This window comes from Lonchura striata, chromosome 13, assembly GCF_050655825.1.
Source record: "Lonchura striata isolate lonStrDom1 chromosome 13, ASM5065582v1, whole genome shotgun sequence".
Classification (NCBI taxonomy): Eukaryota; Metazoa; Chordata; class Aves; order Passeriformes; family Estrildidae; genus Lonchura; species Lonchura striata.
In genome coordinates this window covers 18,842,448-18,865,123 of record NC_140715.1, presented here as the reverse complement: position 1 = coordinate 18,865,123, position 22,676 = coordinate 18,842,448, and the positions used below count along the sequence as shown (strand labels likewise).

The 22,676-nt window shown below is 45.3% G+C and overlaps 1 protein-coding gene across 2 annotated transcripts in view; it reads left to right on the top strand.

Moving 5' to 3' along the window:
• UBTD2 (ubiquitin domain containing 2) overlaps positions 1-21,962 on the top strand; it is a 47,474-nt gene extending 25,512 nt beyond the window's left edge. For both annotated transcript variants that reach the window (XM_021532123.4, XM_085591573.1), the window contains exon 3: positions 15,856-21,962. In XM_021532123.4, the coding sequence (XP_021387798.1) occupies positions 15,856-16,253 (398 nt within the window). In that variant the 3' untranslated portion in view covers positions 16,254-21,962. The remainder of the gene's footprint in view (positions 1-15,855) is intronic.
• The last annotated feature ends 714 nt before the right edge of the window (positions 21,963-22,676 follow it).

The following is a 22,676-nucleotide window of genomic DNA, read 5'->3' as shown; positions in this document are numbered from 1 at the left end:
TCTGGCTGGCTTTGGGATCACAGGGGAGTCCCAGCAAAAGAGAGGATGTGTCACGTTCTGTTTCAAGGCTCCCAGGTTTGGGGAAAAAAGGATGTGAACTCTTAAATCTGTTTTTCCAGCAGTTTGCTTCAAGTCCTGCCTACTGCTTTTTAAGGCCCACATGCAGAATATTCAGAGTATCTCAGAAATAACTCAGAAATCAAATTCTATCAGAGGCTCTGCTGCCCAGGCCAGGCCTGGCTTGAGGCTGAATTCCAAACAGAGAGAATATTTAGAATTTTTATCCGGGATGTGGAGCTTACTGGGGATTTTTCCACCCACAGAATTGCGATATTTATTTTTTATTCACTTTTGGGCATCTGTTTGCAAAGTTCTCCATGCAGTGTGACCTTCCCAGTCCAGAGGAAGCTGCTGCTTCTAGAAATCCAAATATTCCTGACTCATCAGGCATTGTTAGTGCCATGGATGAGGAGATTATGGATCAAATCCTTCCATTTGGGGACCCAGGGATGCAAAGTGAGCTTTTCTCTAGGGAGGAAGGACAAACAGACTCTCCTTGCTCTGAGTGACACCAGCAGCCTCTGGGGTTTGTTCACACAAAGAGCTCATTTTGGGAAAAATTTGGGATGAAGGGAAAATAAAATAGCTGTGAAGAAATGCAGCTGTGGTGTCTGCAATTCAACTTTTCTCCCTTTTTAATGTTTTTTTTGTTTGTTTTTTGGGTTTTTGGTTTTTTTTGTTGTTGTTTTTATTTTGGGTTTTGTTGGGTTTTGTCAGTGTTTTTTTGTTTTGGTTTTTTTTTTTTATTTTTGGGGTTTTTTGTTTGTTTTGGGGTTTTTTTTGGGGGGGGTTGTTTTTCTGGGGTTTTATTTTCTTTTTGTTTTGGGTTTTTTTGGTGGGGTTTGGATTTTTTGGGGTTTTTTTGGTGGTTTTTTTGTGTGTGTTTTTGGGTTTTTTGGGTGGAGGGTTTGGTTGGGTTTTTTGTTTGTTTTTTTTGTTTTTGTTTTTGATTTTTTGTTGTTTTTTTTGGGGGGGCTTTTTGTTGGGTTTTTTGTTGGATTTTTTTGCTTTTTTTGTTTGTTTGGGTTTTGTTTAGGGGTGTTTTTTTGTTTTTTTGGGGGGGAGTCTTTTGTTTTTTCGGTTTTTTTTCTTTTTGTTGTTGGTTGGTTGGTTGGTTGGTTTGGTTTGTTTTTGTTTTTGGGTTTTCTTCCCTCTGGATCTCTTTACCTGCCCAGGCTCTGTCTTCTGTAGAAAAGTCTGGATGAAAATTAAGCCTCAGGTTGTGCCAGAGGAGGCTCAGGGTGGATCAGCAGGAATTTCCCCATGGAAAGGGAGCTCAGACCTTGGAACTGCCCAGGGAGGTTTGGATCCCATCCCTGGATGTGCCACTCTGTATTCCTGGTGGGAATCTCAACATTTCCCCAAGAAAACCCAACATTTGTTGGATAAATTCCTTTAAGTCTATGAAAAAAAAAAAAAATCAACCTTTCTCACTGTTTTTTTTTTTCTTCTACAAAATGCTGCAGTGCCAGGGGGGCTTTGGTGTTTGCTTTCATTTATTTGCTGTGTGTACAACAAGAGACTTAAAAAAATAAATTAATTAAAAGCCCAACCCAAGCCTTGCATCCACATTTGGCTGTTCAAGCCATGGGTTGGTGAGAAAATGAAACCTTGGAGGAGGGAGGAAGGACTGACAAATGCAGATTTGGCACACAGAGATTCAGCTTTAAGCTGATGCTGCAAAAATAAAATTGCTTTTTTATTCCAAAATCCTGCAGCAAAGGGAAGGAGAGAAATGGGGGGGGAAAAACCTAAAATAAAATAAAAAATCTCTTGTGAGGCTGCTTTCAGCCAGATCTGTCACTCCTCTGGTGTGAGGAAGACTCTCACCACTGTGATTTTTCTAATGGATGCCTTTTGCTGGCTTCTGCTGTTAAAAATAGCATGTAAGAAGTATTAAATAAATAAATAAGCTCGTGGGATGGGCTTAGCACTTCTCATCTATCTTGGGTGACTCTGTGGGATGGATTTAAAAATAGAAATAACGTTATCACCGATTTATACTTCTTTTTTCTCCTCCTCCTGCCTTAAAGTAGCACATCCTCTATATTTTATTAATGAGACCATTTAAATTTCATGAAGAAGAGTTTTCCATGCTTCTCAGCTATCAAACAGGGAATCTTGGAGTGTGTAGTATTTTATAATAATGTTAATGTTGAGCTGAACTTGGCCTGCAAGTCATTAATATTAATTGCAGTCTGGCTGGGGTTAAGTGGAGTTTTTAAATTCCAGGATGGACATTTTATAAGCTGCAGCAGAATTCCCAGGATATTTGGGTTAAATATCTCAGAGTTTGCATCTCTGCAGCCCTTGCATTGTTTTGCTCTTTTGCTAAAATATAAATTGGAGATGGCAGAAAAACTCAATTTATACAGGGGGAAGTTGTTATAAAATGCAGGTTACCTTTAATAGGTAATAAAATATGGCTTACCTTTAATAGGAAATAAAATACAATAAATAAAATTTACCAAAACAAATTTTAAAATTACAAAAAAAAATAGAATAAAATAAAAATTCCACTTAAAGCCACTGCACCATCAGATTTGGGTCAGTGTTTTTAATCCCTATTAGGCAATAAATTCCAGGGTGGGCACTTCACCTGCTGCAGAGCTCTCAGGGTTTTGGGGTTTAGCTCCTTTCCTGCTGCTGGGGTGATAAAAGGGAAAACTCTGCTGAGTTTCCAGCTTTTCTGAAAGCTCCTGTGGTCCCAGCTGGCTTTTCCTGGGAGCTCCTCTGGCTCTTTATTTGCTGTCCTGGGTCCCTGAGATCCTCAAAAACGGGATGGGAATATTTCCCAGAAATGCTGGGGAGAAGGGAAGGACATCACTGAGCTATTCCCACTCTGAACAGAGAATTTTCTTCTCCTTGGGGGTGAAATATCAATTAGAAAAGCATTAAAAAAGTCCTAAATAACAACAAGAAAAGCCCTCAAAGCCAGGAGCAGCAGTGTTGGGAAGGCATGGGGTGTTTCCATCACAAATTCTTAATTCCAGCAAAACTCTACTAATTAAATCAGACACAATCCCAGAATTATTTGGGTTGGGAAAGATTTCCAAGATCCAGTCCCACCAGAGTTACACTGCAGATCTCTCAATCACAGATTTATCAATACCACAGGTAATCCAATAGTGCCTTCAAACAAAAAGCAAAAAGACCCAGTTCCACCTCTGGAGCTGCCTGATTTCCAGGAGGAACCCAGAACTCCATGGAATTGTTCCCTGGACACCTCCAGGGATGGGCACTCCACCATCAGGTTTGGCTGCTTTTAACATTTATCACTTGCAGTCAATAAAAAAGTTGCACTTTGCTATGTTGAAAACTCCCTTTTTATTTATGTAGATGCAAATCTCCATTTATTGAGTCCATTTATTTTATTTTCTGTTGATGGAAAACTGAGCTGTCAGTGTGTGCTCACAGCCCAGCAGGCCGAGCATTAGTATTGAAATTTGCACAGTAATTCAGAAATATCTGCCACAAAAATGCTATAAAATGTAGGTTTTTAACCCTGACCATTCCATGGCTGGTTCCTGTGAATTAAACAGCTCCAGAAGTGGAACTCTGACTTTTGCAGAGATTTTTTTGTGGTGGCAATGTTGGATTTCCCTGTTGTATTGATGAATTTGTGATGGAGTGAATCTGTACAGTGAATTTTGCTGTGAAACCTGTAGCATTTAAATTAAATCCCCTGTGAACTGCTGCCTTTAAAGCCACCAGCTCCTTTTTTTTCCTCTATTCCCTCAAAATTGTATCCATTTCTGGGAATTAAAGCTGTAGGAATTGCTTGTATAAAGAGGCTTTTTAATTATCATGAAAAATCATATTTTTGATGGCTTACATTCTCTACACACATGTAAAACATTGCTGGACAATATGTTTTTTTCTGTGAAGACACCAAATACTCAGGTTTCTCTTAATGCCCCTTTAAAAGGGGAGTAAATGATATTTTGGTGACTGTGGCTGTCTAATTTTAGGTTCCAGCAGAGTTATGAAAGCTTTGGGAGGTCTGACTATCAAAGCCTGTCTGTCAGTGTGACCAGCAGTAGTATTGAGAGGAAAGTGCAGCCCATGAAAATTAAGCAAACTCTAAAATCTGTAGAGAATATCATAAATTTTACAGCTGAGCCTCCTGGTCTGTTGCTTTGGGGTATTTTTTTGACCAAACTCTGCTCAGGAGACAGCAGTTATTAGTTTGAGGGAAGCTTTTTCTGGCTTGTTTTTACTTCAGTTAAAAAAAAAAACCCAAAAGGCAAGGGATTAAAACCCAAAATTGCTGCTGTCTTGTGAGGAAGCAGACAAGCTGCTGCTGGCACTGAAGCTGTGTGTGCATTAGGAGGGTGCTTTTATTTTGCTTTTTCTACACATCCATGGCTATTTTTAAGGGTTCTTGACGTCAAGTCCCCTCCGTGGGCTGAAATGGGGAGTGAATACATTGAGGATTTCACAAAATGCTGCTTGGGTCCCTTCCTGCCTCCCAGGATCCTTCCCCTCCTCCTCCAGGGATGCTCTGGGGAAGGGCTGGGAGCTGCATCCCGATTTTGCTGCTTGGTGCCTCAGGTTTGGGTGTCCCAGCCCCGTCCCCCTCCCTGCACGGGGCAGGGATGGGAGTGACAGAAATGGCTCTGCTGGCTCTGCTCCTGCTCCTCTGGCTCCTGCTGCCCCTGGGGGAGCCCAAAATCCAATTCCCAGAGCTGGGGAACCCAGCTCATCCCAAAATCCCATTTCCCAGAGTGGGGGAGCCCAGAGCACCCCAAAATCCATTTCCCAGAGTGGGGGAACCCAACTTATCCCAAAATTTCATTTCTCTGGAGGAGCCCAGAGCACTCCAAATCCAATTCCCAGAGTGGGGGAGCCCAGCTCACCCGAAAATCCATTTCCCAACTCATCCCCAAATCCAATTTCCAGAGTGGAGGAGCCCAGCTTATCTCAAAATCAAATTCCCAGAGCAAGGGAGCCCAGCTCATCCCAGAATCCATTTCCCAGCTCATCCCCAAATCCATTCCTGGACATTTCCTGGACAGCTCTGGCTGCTCCCGAAGTGCCTCCTGCTGAGGAGAAATCCCCAAATCTCTGCCTCTCTCAGTGCCCAGGCACAGGAATTGCTGTTTCATAGGAGGCTCCATCCAAAGCAGGGATCCTCACCTCCAGGCTGTGCCTGGATTTGGGATTATCCTGCTCCAGCTTCCCTCAGCCTGCTCAGGCACAGTGGCAGCTCCTTCTCCTCCTCTGCTGCCTCTTTCTTTGGGGAATTTTGGCATTTTCTGTGTCCATCACACCTGGAAAATTGGCTTTTTCCCCTTGGGAATGGCCATGGTTCTAGTAAAAGATGTTTTGTTGTTGTGTCTCCAAATTCCTCCTGACCTTGAGAAAGAATCACTTTCCTCACCAGCCTCCTGCCATGAAGATGCTGCTTTCCATCATTTCTGCTGTGATTAATATTTTTTTAATGGATCACAACATCATTCTGAGGGATGCTGGATTCCCAGTGTTTTCTTCAAGTTGAAGGAAAATGAATCAAATCCTCAGGATGTAAAGCAATTGTGGCTGGCTGGAATATTTATATATCTAAATGCAGGTTAGAAACTCTCAAGCCTTCAAATAAAAACCCCAATTATGGCTCCATCCTACAGTTGTTTTCCTTAAATATCTTTAATTTCTGCTCTTGTGTTTTGAAAGGTATTTTGAGGAGATTTGTCAACATAACTGCTTGGTCTCTTCTGGAGTCCCTTCCCCTGCAGCTCTTGCCTCTCTATTTCCTGCCTTTGGTTTCAGTTTGTCTTTTCTGGTGTGGGGAGGAGGATGTGCAACACTTTTCAGAAATGCTGTTTTAGGGGTTTTTTTAACCATGGATATGTGACCAGAAAATGGCAACTAATTCCTTTAAAGAAAAAAAAAAAAACCCCAAGCAACAAACCCAAACTGGCCACGAGATGCTCACAATAAACAAACCCATATTTTGACAAAAGAACCTCTCAAATTCCTCATGGAGGAAGCTGCTTGTTGGTGTTGCAAATGTTCCAGACAGGTGTTGAGTGGCTTAGGTGAATAATTGTCCTGTGGTATCTGATAGTGGTCAGGACATGATTTCTGCTTTATTCAATATTCCCCAGGAGTGGACATTTATTCCATTATTGGCTGCTTGCAGTGGAGGCACTGAGGATCAGCTTCATCTGCCTTGCTGTCTGCTTGGGAAATGAGAAAAAGAAATATGAAGTGTTTCAAATGGAGGTGGGAAATGAAGTTTAAAATGGGTTTTTCCCCCCTGAAGATTCCAGTGAGAGCCTTGCCTGGTGATCTCCAGGCTTCTGGCATTGTGGTTTGCCATGGATTTGGTGTTCCTGGGGGGATTGGTGCCCTCAGGGTGGAAAATGAGGGGCTCAGGCAACCCTTGGGTGTCCCACCTGCTTCATCCCACTCCTCTTCATCATCTCCAGCTGATGGGGGCCAAAACATTTGGCATCTTCTGCTGGATTGGCCTCAGGAATTTAAGTAATAATAATAAGATGATAACTTTTCTCCAAAAGCAAGGCAGAAGTGTGTGAGCCCGAGAAAGTTTCTGCCTTCAACCTTTTAGGGGCAGGTAACAGCTGAGGAAATCCTGCCTGAGGAGTCACAGAGAACATGGGCAGCACTCGTGAGGTGTTTCAGTATTTTGAAATATTCCACAACCTCCTTCAACATTTATTCTTGGAGTCACTCACTGGCTGTGTCACAGGCAGCTTGACCTCTGGAAAAATCCTAATTTCGAAGGATTTTCTTGCACCTAGAGCTGTTTTTTGCTGACATTTAGCACTGAGAAATTCAGCACTGAGAGAAAAACTTCCTTTTTTTGCTGAGCCACGTCTGAGCCCAGCAATGTTTGCAATGTTTGCTTTGTAGCTTTATGGCAAAGAAAAATCTGCAGCAAAATGAACTCGGTGTTTCCACCCGTGTTTTGACTCCTTGAAAATGCACAGGAACAATTAAACCTCCACGGTGCTTTTAATAATTCCTGAGTGATCAGGGAAGGTTTTTATAGAAGGTCACAGGTACAGCAAGGCCTTGAATTTTTAACCTTTTTGGGCTCTCACCATCTGTGCAGCCTCTGCTGAGGGCACATTCAGGGCATGAGGCAGCACCAACATTCAATCTTCCACCTTTTTGCTTAATTAATCAGTTTTCCTCTTTTTCTATGTGGAAAACATGAAAGCTCCAACTGAAGGCATCACTCGCCTTCTCTCCCTGTTGCACACAGGTGGCGAAGAGTTGTTCAGTGTGAGGAGTTTTCCAGCTCATCAGAGCCAACATTTGTTTGTGTTCAGTCCAAGGGTTGCTGCTGCTGCTTTACCTGGAGCTTTATCAAGTGCTGCATCAGCCCGAATTTCCCTCCAGATCTGCTTGGAGCTCAGATTAAACTCTCTGAAATCTCGTTTTGAGCAGGCAGGGGATGGATTGGAGGCTGAACTCCCTGCCTGGAGTGCACAGGAGGTGGAGCAGCTCGAGTCCTGTGGTCACCAGTTGCTAATGGAACATCCCAACAAGTCATGGTCAGTCTGTGCCTCCTCTCCCTCTGCAGTTCCCTGGAATGAGGTTGGAGCTGGGGGGTCAGGCTCTGCTCCCAGGAACAGGGACAGGAGGAGAGGGAATGGCCTCAAGGCAGGCTCAGGGTGGACATCAGCATGGAAAGGGTGCTCAGGCCTTGGAACTGCCCAGGGAGGTTTGGATCCCCATCCCTGGAGTGTCCCAGGAATTCCTGGATGTGGCACTTTGCAGACTTCCAGGGACACAATCTGTCAGTGTCTGTGGTTGGCAAGAAAAAGGAGATTTCTGTCAGGTGTGTAATGTGAGCCTCCCGTTTGCTTTTCCATTTGAACCACGCCAGTTATGGGATTTGGGATGCTGAGTGCCGGGTGTTCCCTCTGGATTTACAGAGGAAAAACATCAATGGTAACCAAGGCAGCGACAACTTGTGTAAATGTGAGTTCAGCCTCACCCTGAGCAGGTGACCTGGGGACTTCAAACACTGCCAGGGCAGCTGTGCTCGGAGGGATGAGTGCAGCCTCAGGTGGTGATGCTATTCTGCTTTCCTTTCCTCCTCCAAAACCCTCCAGCCCCTTGAAGAAGCTGGATAATGCAGAACAGCAATGTAAATGAAGAGGGTACACAGAGGAGCTCTTTTACCAACCATTTTATTTTTAAATTTTTATCTTAAGAAGCCTGTCTAGACAGGCATCTATTTTCATGACATGCAAAGCAGTGTAGTAGATGAATACTTCATTAGTAAAATGACTTGTCATCTTTGAACCCTGATGGAATATCTCTTGGAAGCTGTTCCTTCCATGCAATATTAGATCCAAGTTTTACAGGGACATGGAAGTGGCAGTACATATGGTGTTGTTAACATGACAACTACTGAGCATTAATGCATAATTACTTTATCAAAGCCAGTGATGGAAAGCCAATGAACTGCACAGGCTGGAGGAATCTGAGCTCTGGTAAAGCTGTTTTAGGGGAGGATTAGGTTGTTTGTGGAAGTTACTCTGCTGGGAAGTTTGGAGCTTTCTGGTGTAGGTCCCTTCTCCCCTGGTCTCCATCAGGTGAGTGAGGTGGGGTGACAGATCCCAGCTCCTCTGCCAGGATTGCCACTGCTGCTGTTGGCACCAGAGTGGATTTCTAAGAGGAATTTTGAGGGATTTGGTTCCCTGAGCGCCCCTTTCCAAATGTCCCATCCCTGTTCCCTCTGCTCTCCCTGCTCCAGCACATGGGGCACGGTGAGGGATGCACAGCTGGGAGCTGTGGCTAAAATCTGACCCAAAGTGGCTCCTTTGGCTAGTGCAGAGATTCCTCTATTTCAGAAGACTGTGTTAATTATCTTTCACCCTCAGCCTAGTTAATTAGTGCTAATGAGTGAAGTGATGCTGATGCTGTGCTGTGATAAAGGGAGAGGATCAGCAAGCCCAGCGATGCACCTGGCACATGTGCAGCAGGCTTTTCCCAAAATTTGGGTTGGTGGGGACCTTAAAGCTCAACCAGTGCCACCCCCTGCCACGGGCAAGGGACACCTCCCACTGTCCTAGCTTTTTCCAGCCTGGCCCTGGACAATTCCAGGGATGGGGCAGCCACAATTTCTCTGGACAAGCCCTGTGTTGTTGTGAGCTGTGCTTAATTTGAGGCAGAAAGGTTTGGATACCCCTGAGGGATCTTTGGTTGCATTCTCCAACTGAGATTTGCTCTTTAAAAGTATTATTTTGGTATTACAGCACGAGGAAAATCTTTCTGTGGAGAGTGGCAGAGCCCAGGGGCAGCTGCCCAGGGAGGTTGTGGAATTCCCTCTCTGGAGACATCCCAAACCCACCTGGATGTGTCCCTGCCTGGGAAGGGTTGGATCTCCAGAGGTCCCTTCAAACCCCAACCATTCTGTGACTGCAGGAAAAGCAGCTGGGTGGGATCCTTGAGGTTGGGAAGGGTGTCAGTCTCCTTTCCCCCCCCCTCTTTTCATTTTCAATCCCTGTGTATCACCAGTGGGAATGAGCTGCTCGCCCAGCAGCTCCTGGAGCCCTGGGATCTCCTGCTGCCTCTGGGAGTTGTTCTCCAGCGTGGAATGGAGCCAGACCAATAATGTGCCCATAATGGAAGAGCTGTTTTTCAGTGGATTTGAAATGAGAATGATTAAATGCTTTCAAGCTCGTTATCTGCAAAGCCATTCTTTAAGGAGCTGCAGTGACAGAGGCAGGGTGGGCATGAGAGCACAAAAGTTGTGCCCTGCCTCAGGATCCAGACTGCACCTCTGTCCAGGAGCTTCCTGGCATTCAAATCTGAATAACCCATGGAAATGTAGTGTGGAAGGAGCAGGGGAGGGGGTTAATAAGGGTGCTTTATTATCAAGTGTTTCCCCCACACCATTAATTCTTCATTGTTCTCTGCACACCGTGTAAGGCACTGACTTGCACGAGTATTCCCACAAATTTCACGCTGGAAAATGGAAAAGCCACTCTGATAACAGCAGCCTTGGGCACTTCCAGGGATGAACTGAGCAGTTTCTGTTGGGATTAAGCCAGGAGGAGCTTTTTGGTGTGAATTCCTCCCAGTTTGGGCTGCCTGGAGGTGAGTGGAACGCAGCACTGCGTGTTTGCTCTTGTCCCAGCCCCGCTCCCATTCTGCAGGAGCCACCCTCCACCTCTCCCACATGCTCCTGATGCCAGCACAGGCATTTTTTGCCTTATAAAATCTTGTATTTCCCAGTTCAGACCTAGAATCAACAGCTAATAAAGATGAAGAGATAATTAGCTTTTCTGCCTCATCTTTGCTCTGCTGTAAAACCCAGAGACTTCTTTGTTTTCCTTCTGAATTTCAGCCATCAGTGATTTATATCGGGTCCAAATCAATGCTCCACAGGTGAGAGTACCCCAAATTTATTCAGCAGTCCAGGCTCAGCTTGGCTTTGGAATGGAGATTTTCAGTCAGAAAAACAACTGAACCAGCTGTTCCTTGGGCAAATGTGTTACACACAGACAGTCTCCTTAAATTAGCTGAGTCTCACTGCAGTGCTGCATTTCGGGTTGTGTGGTCTTAATTTCTTTTCCTGCAGCAAATATGTCTGAGAGAAGGGGAAAAATAAAATGGAAATCTGTTCAGTTCTTAAGTTTTGGGTGTTTCTGAGCAATGCTCTTCAAAATTGCTCTAAAACTTAAATAGAAGGCACTTTGTGAAGAGAAAACAAGAATTTTCCTGCTTTTCCTGAAAGAATGGTGTGCAGCTTAAGGAAATGCTAAAATGCCATTTCAAGTGCATTAAAACTTCTTGTGTTTTCAGGTGAGTGTGACCATTTTTGCTTGACTTAATAACTCCTACAAAAGTTAACCTTCCTGTTGTTGAGAGCCCTTAAAATTGTTGGTCCTGCAGGAGGATAAGTCCAAACTCTGAACTGCTTAGGGGTGGAAGCAGTATTTTAACCAGTCCTTTTTAGTGTTTTCCCTTCCAAATTCAGTGAAATTTCCTCATAATCTTCATAAAACAAAGGTTTTTTGGCTGGCAAGGCAATTAATTTCAAAATGTTCCCGTTCCATTATGCTTGATGATCACATCTGCTTATTTTTCCCTCTGAAACTCTCAAGCTGTCTCCTACCTGGATAACAACCAACAAGAAGCTCTGCCTCGTAGCTCCTTCCAGAATCCCTCACTCTCCAAGTTGGTGTTAGCTCTGAAATATTAGAATAATCCCATCTGCTGTTGTTTTTTTCACATTGTCTGCCACCTTTCCTTCCTGCTGCTTTCCTCCTGGATTCTGCCCGTTCCAGAGGTTTTTTGGGATGATCCAGCAGTGAAAATTCCAATCCTTGAGTTGCTGGCATCTGAACCTGCTCTGGTTTGGGGAAGGGAAGGGAAATGAGGCAGGGAAATGAGGTGGGATGTGGGGTGGTTGTTCCCTGCAGCTCTGAGCATCTCTCTGCTGCCTTTTCCTCCTCTATTTGAGGAGGTGTTGCCCTGGTTTTTAAAAGTGTCACGTTTTCTTTTATAGTTTTGAAAGTTTTAAAGTTCTCATAAAACTTCTTCAGCCTTCTGATAATCTTTACATATTTCGACAGGAGTTCTCACACATGTTGATGTAAATAATGATTATTTTGCATTCTTCTTTGTGGGAGGAGAGAATTGATGGATTTTGGTTTGACCAGTGGGGTTGGAGAGGTGGCAATTCCATCCTCCAATCCACGGTCACTTTTGGAATTCTGTATATTGTGAGGTCAGAAATTAAATTGTCTCTTTTTGTCTCTTAAACTCACCAAGCTTCTGTGTGCTCATTTCGTGTCCAATAACGACACAGAGGCAGCATCCTCCTCTGCTGGAAGGACCCTGCTTGGGAACAGAAAAAACCTAAAAAAATATTTATTTTTTTCTTGATTTCCACTTTCTCATAAAAACTTGATAGTCTTTTAGTGCCCCTTCCAGCTAAATGTGGTCCAAGCTGCTGTATCCTGCAGGAAGGATCAGAAATTTGATTTTCAGCTTGAACAGCAATGCTAGGAAGTGTTCTTCAGTTGAGATGTTTGGTGTTCTAATTGAAAATCACAAAAAAATCAATGTTGGGACATGTTCTCCTGTTGGAATATTTGATTTCTTTGTGGTTTTCAGTTAGAACAGCAGTGTTAGGAGGTATTCTCTGGTTGGGATGTTTGGTGTTCTAACTGAAAATCACAAAAAAATCAATATTAGAACATGTTCTCCAGTTGGTATATTTGATTTTTTGTGCTGTGATTTTCAGTTAGAACAGCAATGTTAGGAGGTGTTCTCTGGTTGGGATGTTTGGTGTTCTAACTGAAAATCACAAAAAATCAATGTTAGGACATGTTCTCCAGTTGAGATATTTGATTTTTTTGTGATTTTCAATTAGAACAGCGATGCTAGGACGTGCTCTCTAGTAGGGATATTTGGGATATTTGATTTTTTGTGATTTTCAGTTAGAACAGCGATGCTAGGACATGTTCTCCAGTTGGGATATTTGATTTTTTGTGATTTTCAGTTAGAACAGTGATGCTAGGACATGTTCTCTAGCTGGGATGTTTGGGGACATTTTCCCCAGGATGAATGGAACACTGGGATCACTGGGCAGGTTTATTAACCTGTTCTTACATTCACAGTTTGGTAGAAACCATTTCTCAGTCTGGGATGGGACTGTGGGGTTTTATTGGCAAGAAAAGAAAAGGCTGTCCCTTTTTATATTTATTTTTTTTTAACAGCCCTCCAAGTTAGCTGCTGTTTTGAGAGGATTTGTTTTAATATTGCTTATCTGATGATGATGAAGGAATCCAGTGTTTATAGCATCAGCTTTGACCTCTATGTTAGCTCAGCTGGGCAACCAGAAAATGATGAAGGAATTCCTCAGCAAGCTCCCCCCATTTATTTAAAATCAACTCTTTGAGGTGCTTTTATAAAGCTCATGCATTCTTTTTAGGATAAATGGCTTTTGAATAAATTTTAGCTGCTTTAGCTGCATGCAAAAGCTGTTGAGGTTTGGATTTTGGCTTGGTTTTAGCAGTAAATTTGTTTCTATGTCTGGAATTTAGTCCTGTGATATTTAGCAAATAGATGAGGAGTGAAATGAATGTTGTAAAACAAAACTGAAGTGTGGGAACTCCAGGCTTGGGTCTGTAAATGGCAAAGAACCATAAAAGGGTTTGAGTCCAGCACAGCTTTGATAAAAGTTGGTTTGCTCTGAAATTCATTAATGGTAAAACACTGTAATGGGTTGATGCAATTATATCATTTTATTTCTTTTTCTTTGTTTTGTTCTCTGATAAATCTCAGGGCACAGATGGCTTGGTGCTACCTGAACAAACAGAAAGCCTAAAACAATGATCTTTTGAATTATTTTCTCTGTGTGTTTCTGCAAACACAAATTATCCTTAAAAAAAAAAGAGGATTCCTACCCAAAAGATCTCCACCAGAAGATGCTGCTGTTACACTGGGCTGGGTGACACCACATATCCCTGAATTACAATTTTATATTGTGGCAATTTTGCTGATCAAGCAGCAAAGTTTAAGACAACTCAGTGTCAGCATGAAAAAATCCCTCCACATAAACCCCCCCCTTAGTTTCTCACTTGGCTGTTTTGAGCAGAGCAGAGTCAAAGAGGTTTTTATTATTCTGTGTCTCGAGGACCTGGCTCCTCTTCAAACATCCCCAACACCACAGGGATGGATAATTTGGCAATTGACTGTGCCCCTCTAGGGGCAAAAATGTGGAAATTGGTTCTACAGGTAAATTCAGACCAGGGGAGAGGGGGTTTAACCACACTGAGAAAGGATTCCTGCTGGGATTTGGGGTGCAGCTTCCTCAGTTTCCCTGGCTCTGCTTTCAGCCTTCTCTGCCTTGAATTCTTCAGACAGCACTGAAAATGTGCTGCTCCTTTTTTAGGGTAATACTTGAGATCTATTTTAGAAAGTAAAATCCATTTTATAAAGTCACGCTGTGAAAAACTCAGCCTGTATTTCATACTTCAGCATGTGGTAGAATTCCTGAGCACCCAGGTTATCCAGATGATCCCAAGGGAGTTTAGGGAAATCAAAATCCCTCCTGACACTGCAGGGCTTTGAATGTGGGACTCAGAGATGCCGTGGAAATGCAAAATCCGTGCTGGGTGTTGTTGCTGTGGTGGTGATGGAGCCTCAGACTTGGGTGGCCGTGTTTGTTTGTCCTGGCAGTGCTCACTAAAACACCAGGCCTGGAAAAACCATTCCAGCAATTTGGGAAGTTACAAAATCCTCCTTTCACTGCATTTTCACAGCTCGGGCTCAGCCTGGCGGAATTGCTCCAGTGGCATTTGTGTGTCCTGAGCTTTGGCCATGCTGCTGCTGAAAGATTCCTCCTTGAAATGACACAGGGGAGCACGTCCTCATCCCTCCTCCCTGCTTTGGGATTTTATCCTGCTTTATCTGGGTGTTTGGCTTTCAGGGGGTGTTTGCTTTTATCCCAACCCCTGAGCTTCTGCATGCAAACAAGGTGGGGCACTGATGATTTTTGTCTGTATGCAAACAAGGTGGGGCACTGATGATTTTTGTCTGTATGCAAACAAGGTGGGGCACTGATGATTTTTGTCTGGTCCTTTTAAAGCCTCAGTTCCAACCTCACCTCTTGGGTGGTTGAAGAGCAGGGTAAAAGAGGGAAAAGGATAAAAAAGCAGGGTAAAAGAGGATAAAGGGTAAAACTTCCCAGAGTGGCCACTCCAATGTGAAATGTGCCAGGAATTCCTATTGTAGTAAGGGTCCCTGCTGGGTAATAATTAGCATTGACTATGATTCTAGAAGGCTAATTAATTGCTTTTATTATACTATACTATATTAATAAAAACGTATTTCCCTTGCCAACAAGGCTTTTACCAGATTGGTCAAATGAATCTAAACACTATCACTAGTGGCTAATTAAGAAATCACTCTTTGGTGACCAAATCTCTATAACACATTCTACATCTGTACAGTAACAGGTGTAGTAAGGGAAGATAAGAATTGTTTATCATTCTTTTCTCTTTCCCAGCCTTTGGAGAAGGCTTCCCCTGCACAAAGCCTGGGCAAGTTGTGCCTGCTGCTCTCTGTGAAGACAAATTCCTATTTTAAATGCAAGCAAACCCAATGGGAAGAAGTGACGATGTCTGACTCAATTCAGAAGCCTGAATTATTTCTTTATTATAACTATGCTAAAATATATTAATATGCTATAGAAAAGGAGGATACTAAAACTACAAACTACTTTCTCTGACCCTATCCCTAACTCTAACACAATTTGTGACCCTCTCTGAGAGTCCAGCCCCAGATGGGTTGGGTTGGGTTGGATTGGATTGGATTGGATTGGGTTGGGTTGGATTGGATTGGATTGGATTGGATTGGATTGGATTGGATTGGATTGGATTGGGTTGGGTTGGATTGGGTTGCATTGGATTGAATTGGGTTGGATTGGGTTGGATTGGATTGGATTGGATTGGATTGGGTTGGGTTAGATTGGGTTGGGTTGGATTGGGTTGCATTGGATTGAATTGGGTTGGATTGGGTTGGATTGGATTGGATTGGATTGGATTGGATTGGATTGGATTGGATTGGAATGGAATGGATTGACCACCAGGCTCAAACAATCCTCACCAGAATCCAACCAAGCACTCACCCCAGGGAAATAATTCTCCAAACACATTCCACATAGGAAAAGCAAGGAGCAGAAACAGAAATTGTTCTCTCTTTCCTTCCTCTCTGTGCACCTCTATGAAAAACCCTGAGAGGGAGAGAAGTGTGCTTGCCACACATTCCCACTGACTTTGCCCTTTTTCTCTCCTCAAGGTGCTCTTACGGAGTGTTACGATGAACTGGGCAACCGCTACCAGCTCCCCGTGTACTGCCTGGCCCCACCCATCAACATGATCGAGGAGAAGGGGGACCTGGAGACTCTGGACATCCCTGACCCCCCTCCCAACTCGGGGCACGAGTGCCAGCTGCGCCTGCGCCTGTCCACGGGCAAAGACCTGAAGCTGCAGGTGCGCAGCATGGACAGCGTGTACCACATGAAGCGGCGGCTGCACGCCGTGGAGGGAGTGGAACCGGGCAGCCAGCGCTGGTTCTTCTCTGGGAGACCCCTGGCAGACAAAATGAAACTGGAGGAGTTGAAAATCCCAAAGGACTACGTGGTGCAAGTCATCGTCAGCCAGCCCTTAGCAAATCCCACCCCGGTGGAAAACTGATTTCTGCTCGTTTGTTGGTTCTTCTCTCCTGCCTCTCTGTTGTGGGGTTTGTTTTCGCTGCCCTCTCTTCTTTTTTGGGGTTGTCCTGCTCGTGGATGGGTTGCAAGGAATGACCAGCAAAAAAAAATTCCATCTGTGATGGAGATCTGCAAAAACGTAAAAATGTAACCTGGCCTCTGGGGTTTGCCTGATCTCGTATTGAACACGACAGCAAGAGCAACGGGGCAAGGGCAAAGAAAGGGAAAAGAGGGAGGGAAGAGATTGTTCTTCACTTAATACAGATGTGTGATGGTCCTGGAACTGTCAGTGGTGTCCAGATGCACGAGGCCGGAGCAGCAGAGAGCACTTTTATTTAAAAAACCAACTTGAAACGGAATCAGCGTATCCAGTTCCTGCAGGAAGGAGCCCGGTGCTCACGGGGATCCCTCTGGGTGTGCCCGGGCTCTGATGAGGCACAGCCAGCCCCGGGCAGCAGAGCTGGGCTGGGCTTTGTTCTCTGGCAGCTCCTGGTGATGCTCAGCCTGAGCAGTTGTACATTCCAAGGTGGCAGTGCAGCGCTGTGCCACTGCCTCGGGCAATAACTCAGCCCTGGCTGCTCTGTGCTGTAATCTACCTGCTCCAACACAGCCTCAGCCTCAGCTGCTGCCTCTGTGCCCGCTGAATCCTGTCCCTCAGACCACAGAGGCTGGGCTCAGCTGAGTGCTGCTCCCTGAGGTGCAGCCCCTGTGTGCCACAGCCCCAGGTGGCTCTGCAGGTGCTGCCAGGTGTGATGGATCCCAGCTCCCCGTGCTGCCCTGCGAGCCCAGAGGTGCTGAGGGTGCAGCAGCACAGGGCTGCCAGCCTTTGGGGTGGCACTGGGACATCCCAGAGGTGCTGAGGATGCAGCAGCACACGGCTGCCAGCCTTTGGGGTGGCACTGGGACATCCCAGAGGTGCTGAGGGTGCAGCAGCACAGGGCTGCCAGCCTTTGGGGTGGCACTGGGACATCCCAGAGGTGCTGAGGGTGCAGCAGCACACGGCTGCCAGCCTTTGGGGTGGCACTGGGACATCCCAGAGGTGCTGAGGGTGCAGCAGCACACGGCTGCCAGCCTTTGGGGTGGCACAGCCTCACAGCTCTGGTGACTCCAGCACAGCTGGGGTGGCCTCACCAGCACAGAGCTGGGCCCGTGCTGGCCCTCCAGGATGTCCCAGGGGCCCTGCAGCAGGTGACAAATCCTTTTGTAGTCTCTCAGACCCTGCTGGGGTTGGGGGATGCACTCGGTTCCCCCACTGGAGCTGCCCTGGGGCTGCTCTGCACCCCTGCCTTTGCTGGAGATCAAGGCCCTGCTCTTTTAATCTTCATTAATCATTTCCTTTTGCTTGGGGTTTAAGCCATCGTTGAAATCACTTCTTCCAAAGTTAAACGTGCTCTTAATGTGGGAATAGCAGATTTTTGGGTTTTTTCTCCTGGTTTCTGTCTTCCCTCTGTGAATTAAGTGAAACCCTTGACAATTTTAAACATCTGCTCTTTCAGTAATTCCATAGAAATCAAATTTCTGGCTCGCAGAGTGCTTGCACCAGAGTCAGGATGATCAGGGACATCCCAGCAGGTGGAAGCAGAATTTCACTGATGGCTGGGAAACAGAGCCACGTTTTGTTTGCATTTCCCACCCCACCCAACTACAGCTTTTTTTGGTCCTCATTTTGTACCAAACCTGAGGGTTTCTGACAGCTCCACTGGCCCCACTTGGTACAGGATGCCCGAAATGCAGGGGCAGAGCTGTAGAAAGGAAAATGAGTTCCCTGTTCTCATAATCACCAAAGTGACTTGCTTTGCTTTCCTTTTTTCTTCTTTTTTTTTTCCCCTTTATTTTTAAAGGTGAAAGTGAGCTGATCAGTACTAACCTAGAACAAGTTTTCTATTGTGGAGTTTTTTTAAAGCAAATTTGATTTACTGTACTTGAGGTTTTTTTGCAGCCAAATCTTTTGCATTCCAGGGGAGGGGAAAATATTTGCTACATAAACAAGTAAAAAAAAAATCTCTCTTGGGTTTTCTCTGGGCAAAAGATGGGATCATGCCAGGAAGACACTACTTGTCTTAAAAGGCATAATTTATATGTCTGGATAAATGCTCTTTATGGGGTCATTTCCCTGCAGTCCCTCCTGGAAAGGGGGGGAAATTCTGATGGATTAAGGAGGAGCAAACCTGGACTGTGAACACTAAAACATCACTTTTTTATTTTTGTAGGATCCTTTTATTATTATTGTTATTATTATTATTGTTATTATTATTATTTCTATTTTCATTCAGACAATTTGTCACCAGGTGCTGGTTTTGAGATGTTGGGGCTGGGATTGCTCTGCCCCCTCTGAGGCTCAGCTCCATGACACTGTTCCACATGATCATGATTTATATTAATTGCTTTTATGGCAGGGAGGAAAGGTGAAGCTCTGAGGGCCGTGTTGTGAGGGAGTTCTGAGTAGAACAGAGACTTTGTTCATGAAAATTCTCTTTAACAGCCTCCCCCTCATTCATCACATATCAAAACCTGAAAGAATTCAATGGTAAAATGCTTTTAGAGGTGACAGTGAAGAGTTTGACCCTCTCTGTATAAAGTGACAGCACTACTGAGCACACACCCTGCAGAAACACAATTTTACAAGGTTTCTATTAGGAAAGAACTTTAAATCTCAAAATAGCTGTTAAAAATATCAGCAACAAGCTGCAAAGGCACATGGCTGACAGGGCCAGGTATAGAACTGGAAATTGTGACATAACAGAGATACATCTGTGTCTCAAATGATGGAGTTTGCCCTAAAAAGTTGGGTTTTGGTGCAGATTCCAGTGCAGGGGAGAAGGCTGAGAGGATGGGATGAGTTTTGGGGCAGAGGGGGCATCCCCTGAGGGAGGGAAATGGATTTGGGTGGCTGAAGTGGCACTGGTCAGGGGCTCTCCCGTGGGGGCTGCTGGCTGCTGGGGAGAGATGGAGAACCCTGGAGGGGATGGAGAACCCCAGGAGGGGATGGAGAACCCCAAGAGGGGATGGAGAAACCCAGGAAGGGATGGAGAACTGCAGGGGAGGCTGGAGAAACCCAGGAGAGGATGGAAAACCCCAGGGGAGGCTGGAGAAACCCAGGAGAGGATGGAAAATCCCAGGGGAGGCTGGAGAAACCCAGGAGGGGATGGAGAACCTCAGGAGAGGCTGGAGAACCCCAGGAGGGGATGGAGAACCCCAGGAGGGGATGGAGAACCCCAGGAGGGGATGGAGAACCCCAGGAGGGGATGGAGAACCTCAGGAGAGGCTGGAGAACCCCAGGAGGGGATGGAGAACCTCAGGAGAGGATGGAGAACCCCTGGGTTGCAGCAGGAGGGTGCTGGCAGCATGTCCTGGCTGGGTTTTGCCCCTGGGGTGCTGTCCCCACCCTCAGACCCTGGGGTAGAAACGCTGGAACAGAATTTTAACGCACACGACACCAGCGAGGAGGAATCAATTGGAGATTTTTAAATTCCCCCCCTCAGCTCTCCGTGCCATTCCTGCTCAGCTCTGGCTGGGAGCTGATACCAGGAGAGCCTTTTTTACCCTGTCACTGGCAGCTCTGTTTGACTCAGCTCAGATTTTTCTACTCTTTCCTGCCACTTCTGCCCGAGCCAGAAGTGATGACCTGATGAAAGTCACACTCCTGGAGAGCTTGAGGGGCAGAGAGGCACAAACACCTGAGCCTGCCAGGGCTGGGAGCCCCAAAAAAGCCCCAGGTGTGCTGCAGGTGCATTTGGGGCACTGCAGAAGGATGCTCAGGGTCTTCTCCCCCACCCCAGAGACAGCTGCTCCTTCAGAGCCCCCCAAATATCCCTGCCCGCCTCGGTGCATCGCAGTTTTTGGGGTCCTCCACACAAAACACAGCTTGGGATTCATTTTCTGAAAGCCTTCGCTTCTCTGGAGCTGGGGAGTATTTTGGAAAATGAATTGGTGGTGTGATAAGTTGGGTTTTTAATAGACACCTTAAATTAGGGGTGTAGCAACACCAAAAAACCTCAGCCCAGGAGCAACCAAACCAACCCCAGCTTTTCTTTGCCTTCCACAGAAAGTTTGGGGAGGAGAAGAAAGAGGGAATCTTTGGAGCAACTGTGCATAATGTTTGGTGAAGGTCAATGATAACTTGATAAAATATTGCTGTAGTGTGATGTGCTTCTGCATATATATCCATTGCTAGTAAATAATGTAAAATCTTTTTTTTTTTTTGAAAGTATTAAAAATACAAAAATACTCTTTGTTACAATGGTGGGATACTTTTAGCCATGGAGTTCTGGAAGCATTTTTGCTGTGTAGGTGTTGACAAAGTGAATGCTGAATGTTTCTCCATGTCTGTGATGCTTCAGAAATGGAAGGGGCAGCTGCATTTCTGGCTCTGGAGCTCTCTTTTCCAAACTTTTCCATGTTCCTGTACAGACATCCAAGACCCTGCACCTTATGCAGAGAATGTTTACATTTAAAAAAAAAAGGATTTTTTTCTTTTTTTGGCTTTTTCCCTGTGCTGCTCAGATCCTGCTACTTTGAAATGAAAGTAGTCTCTGTTAGGAAAAGGGGCTTTTTGTTGGTTTTTTGCTTGTTTTGGGGTTTTTTTTTTTTGCTCTTCCCTGCAATCAAATCCCTCCTGGATTGTGGCTGGAAGCTCTGGGACAGCTTGGACTTTTCTGGGAGTGGGATTAGAGGTGCTTGAGAAAGGTGTTTTTAAAAAAACCCCTGCCTTGGCTGTGGCTTTGTCCACGCTGCAGATTTCCTGGAAAACAGCAAACCCTGCTCCAAACCCCCTGGATGTCGTGGCTGCCTTGGGAAGCCTCGGGGTTGCATTTCCCAGCATCCACGTTCGTGTTTCCTCCCCAAATGATGAATGTCCTGCTGTTCCCTCTGCAGCCACAAACACTCGTGCTGCTTTGGATGCACAAATCCGCTCCAAGGTTTCCCTGCCCAGGAATTGTTTGGGATTGCTGTGGGTGCCTCTCCTCTCCCCAATTCCACCCGTGTGGATCCTCCGTAGGGATGGAGTTGGAGCTCTCCTTCCCCAGGGGGACACTTCACTGAGCCCACGCCGGGCAGGCAGCTGGAAAATGAGATATTTTAACCAAAAGGCTCCTTCAAGTGGACTTTTGAGACTTTTACCCAACGTGTCTGCTGGATTTTCCATGGAAAATTCCTCCCGACCCTCCGAGCTGGGTCGGCCCGGGGGAACTCTGGGTTGGACATTTTCCACATGAAGACCACTCAGAGCCACGGGGCAAAGAGAAAACTTCAGATCCTGACCCCTGCCTTAAAACCTCCAGTTCATCTTGAGCTCCAGAACATCCTGCACCTGCTCCCTCCCAGATCCTTGTTTTTTTTTTTAATTCCGTTGGGAAATCGGAATCCGCTCCAAAAGCTGCAGACAACTTCAGGCGATGGAAAACAGAAGGAGTTGGAGCTGGTGGCTTTACTAAAACAACAAACTGGTCTTGGCTTAAAACCCTTATTTGTGCCTCTCAAGTCCAGGGAATGTTTCAAAAGAGGTGGATTTGAGCAACAGCTGGCCAGGACTGCGGTGGTGGCACCGGGGGACGCCTGGTGGCACCTGGTGACACTCTGAGCAAGGGACCGGGCTCCGTGTCCTCTCTGCCTCACGGGAATGGCTTTCAAAGATGGCTGGTACCATCAAATTTGTACTTCTTGAATAAATACCTTCCTTTTTCTGGTAAAAGCCCTGGCGTGTGCGCGTTTGTGCTGTGGGATTGGCTAGTTCACTTTGTAGTGAAAAACCCTATTGTCTAATGCAACACAGTTCCTAAAAAATCATAGTGAAATCCCTTCTCCATTTCTCCTTCTGAAAGCAGCATCAGTAGAAATTCTGTTCCTGGTCCTTGGGATCTGGGGCTGGATTTGGGATTGCCCCAGGAAACCCCCAGGATGGGGAAATTCCAGGGATGGTGCTGTTTCTTTGCCCTATAACTTCTAGGAACACTTTTAGAATCAAATATTTGTGTTAAACAAGCTTTGTAATGTTTTCCTCCTCACTGCTCAGGGAAGAATTCCAGAATTCTGATTTTATCCTGCTTTGATTCCAAACTGCTTTATGGGTTTTTATCTTGTACTTTATTAACACCTCTCAGGTTGTCTCCAGGCTAATAAATTATTTCTTATCCTAGAGAAGATCTTTTACTACTGAGAGCAAACCACCCTGAATTTCCAGTGGAAACGCTGTGCAAATTCCCTGTATTTATAACAAAACAAAAAATTAAACATATTTTTTCCCCCTGCATTAAAAAATAAGAATAATCCTGGCCATGCTACAGCTTAAGAAATTCACTCAGTGTTCTTTTTCCTCCTGAAATTTCTTCAGGGGGGCTTTTGGCTGGGAGCTGCAATTCTGCAATGCCTCCATTACCTAAGGGACACGTTGTAATGTGAATTTGGG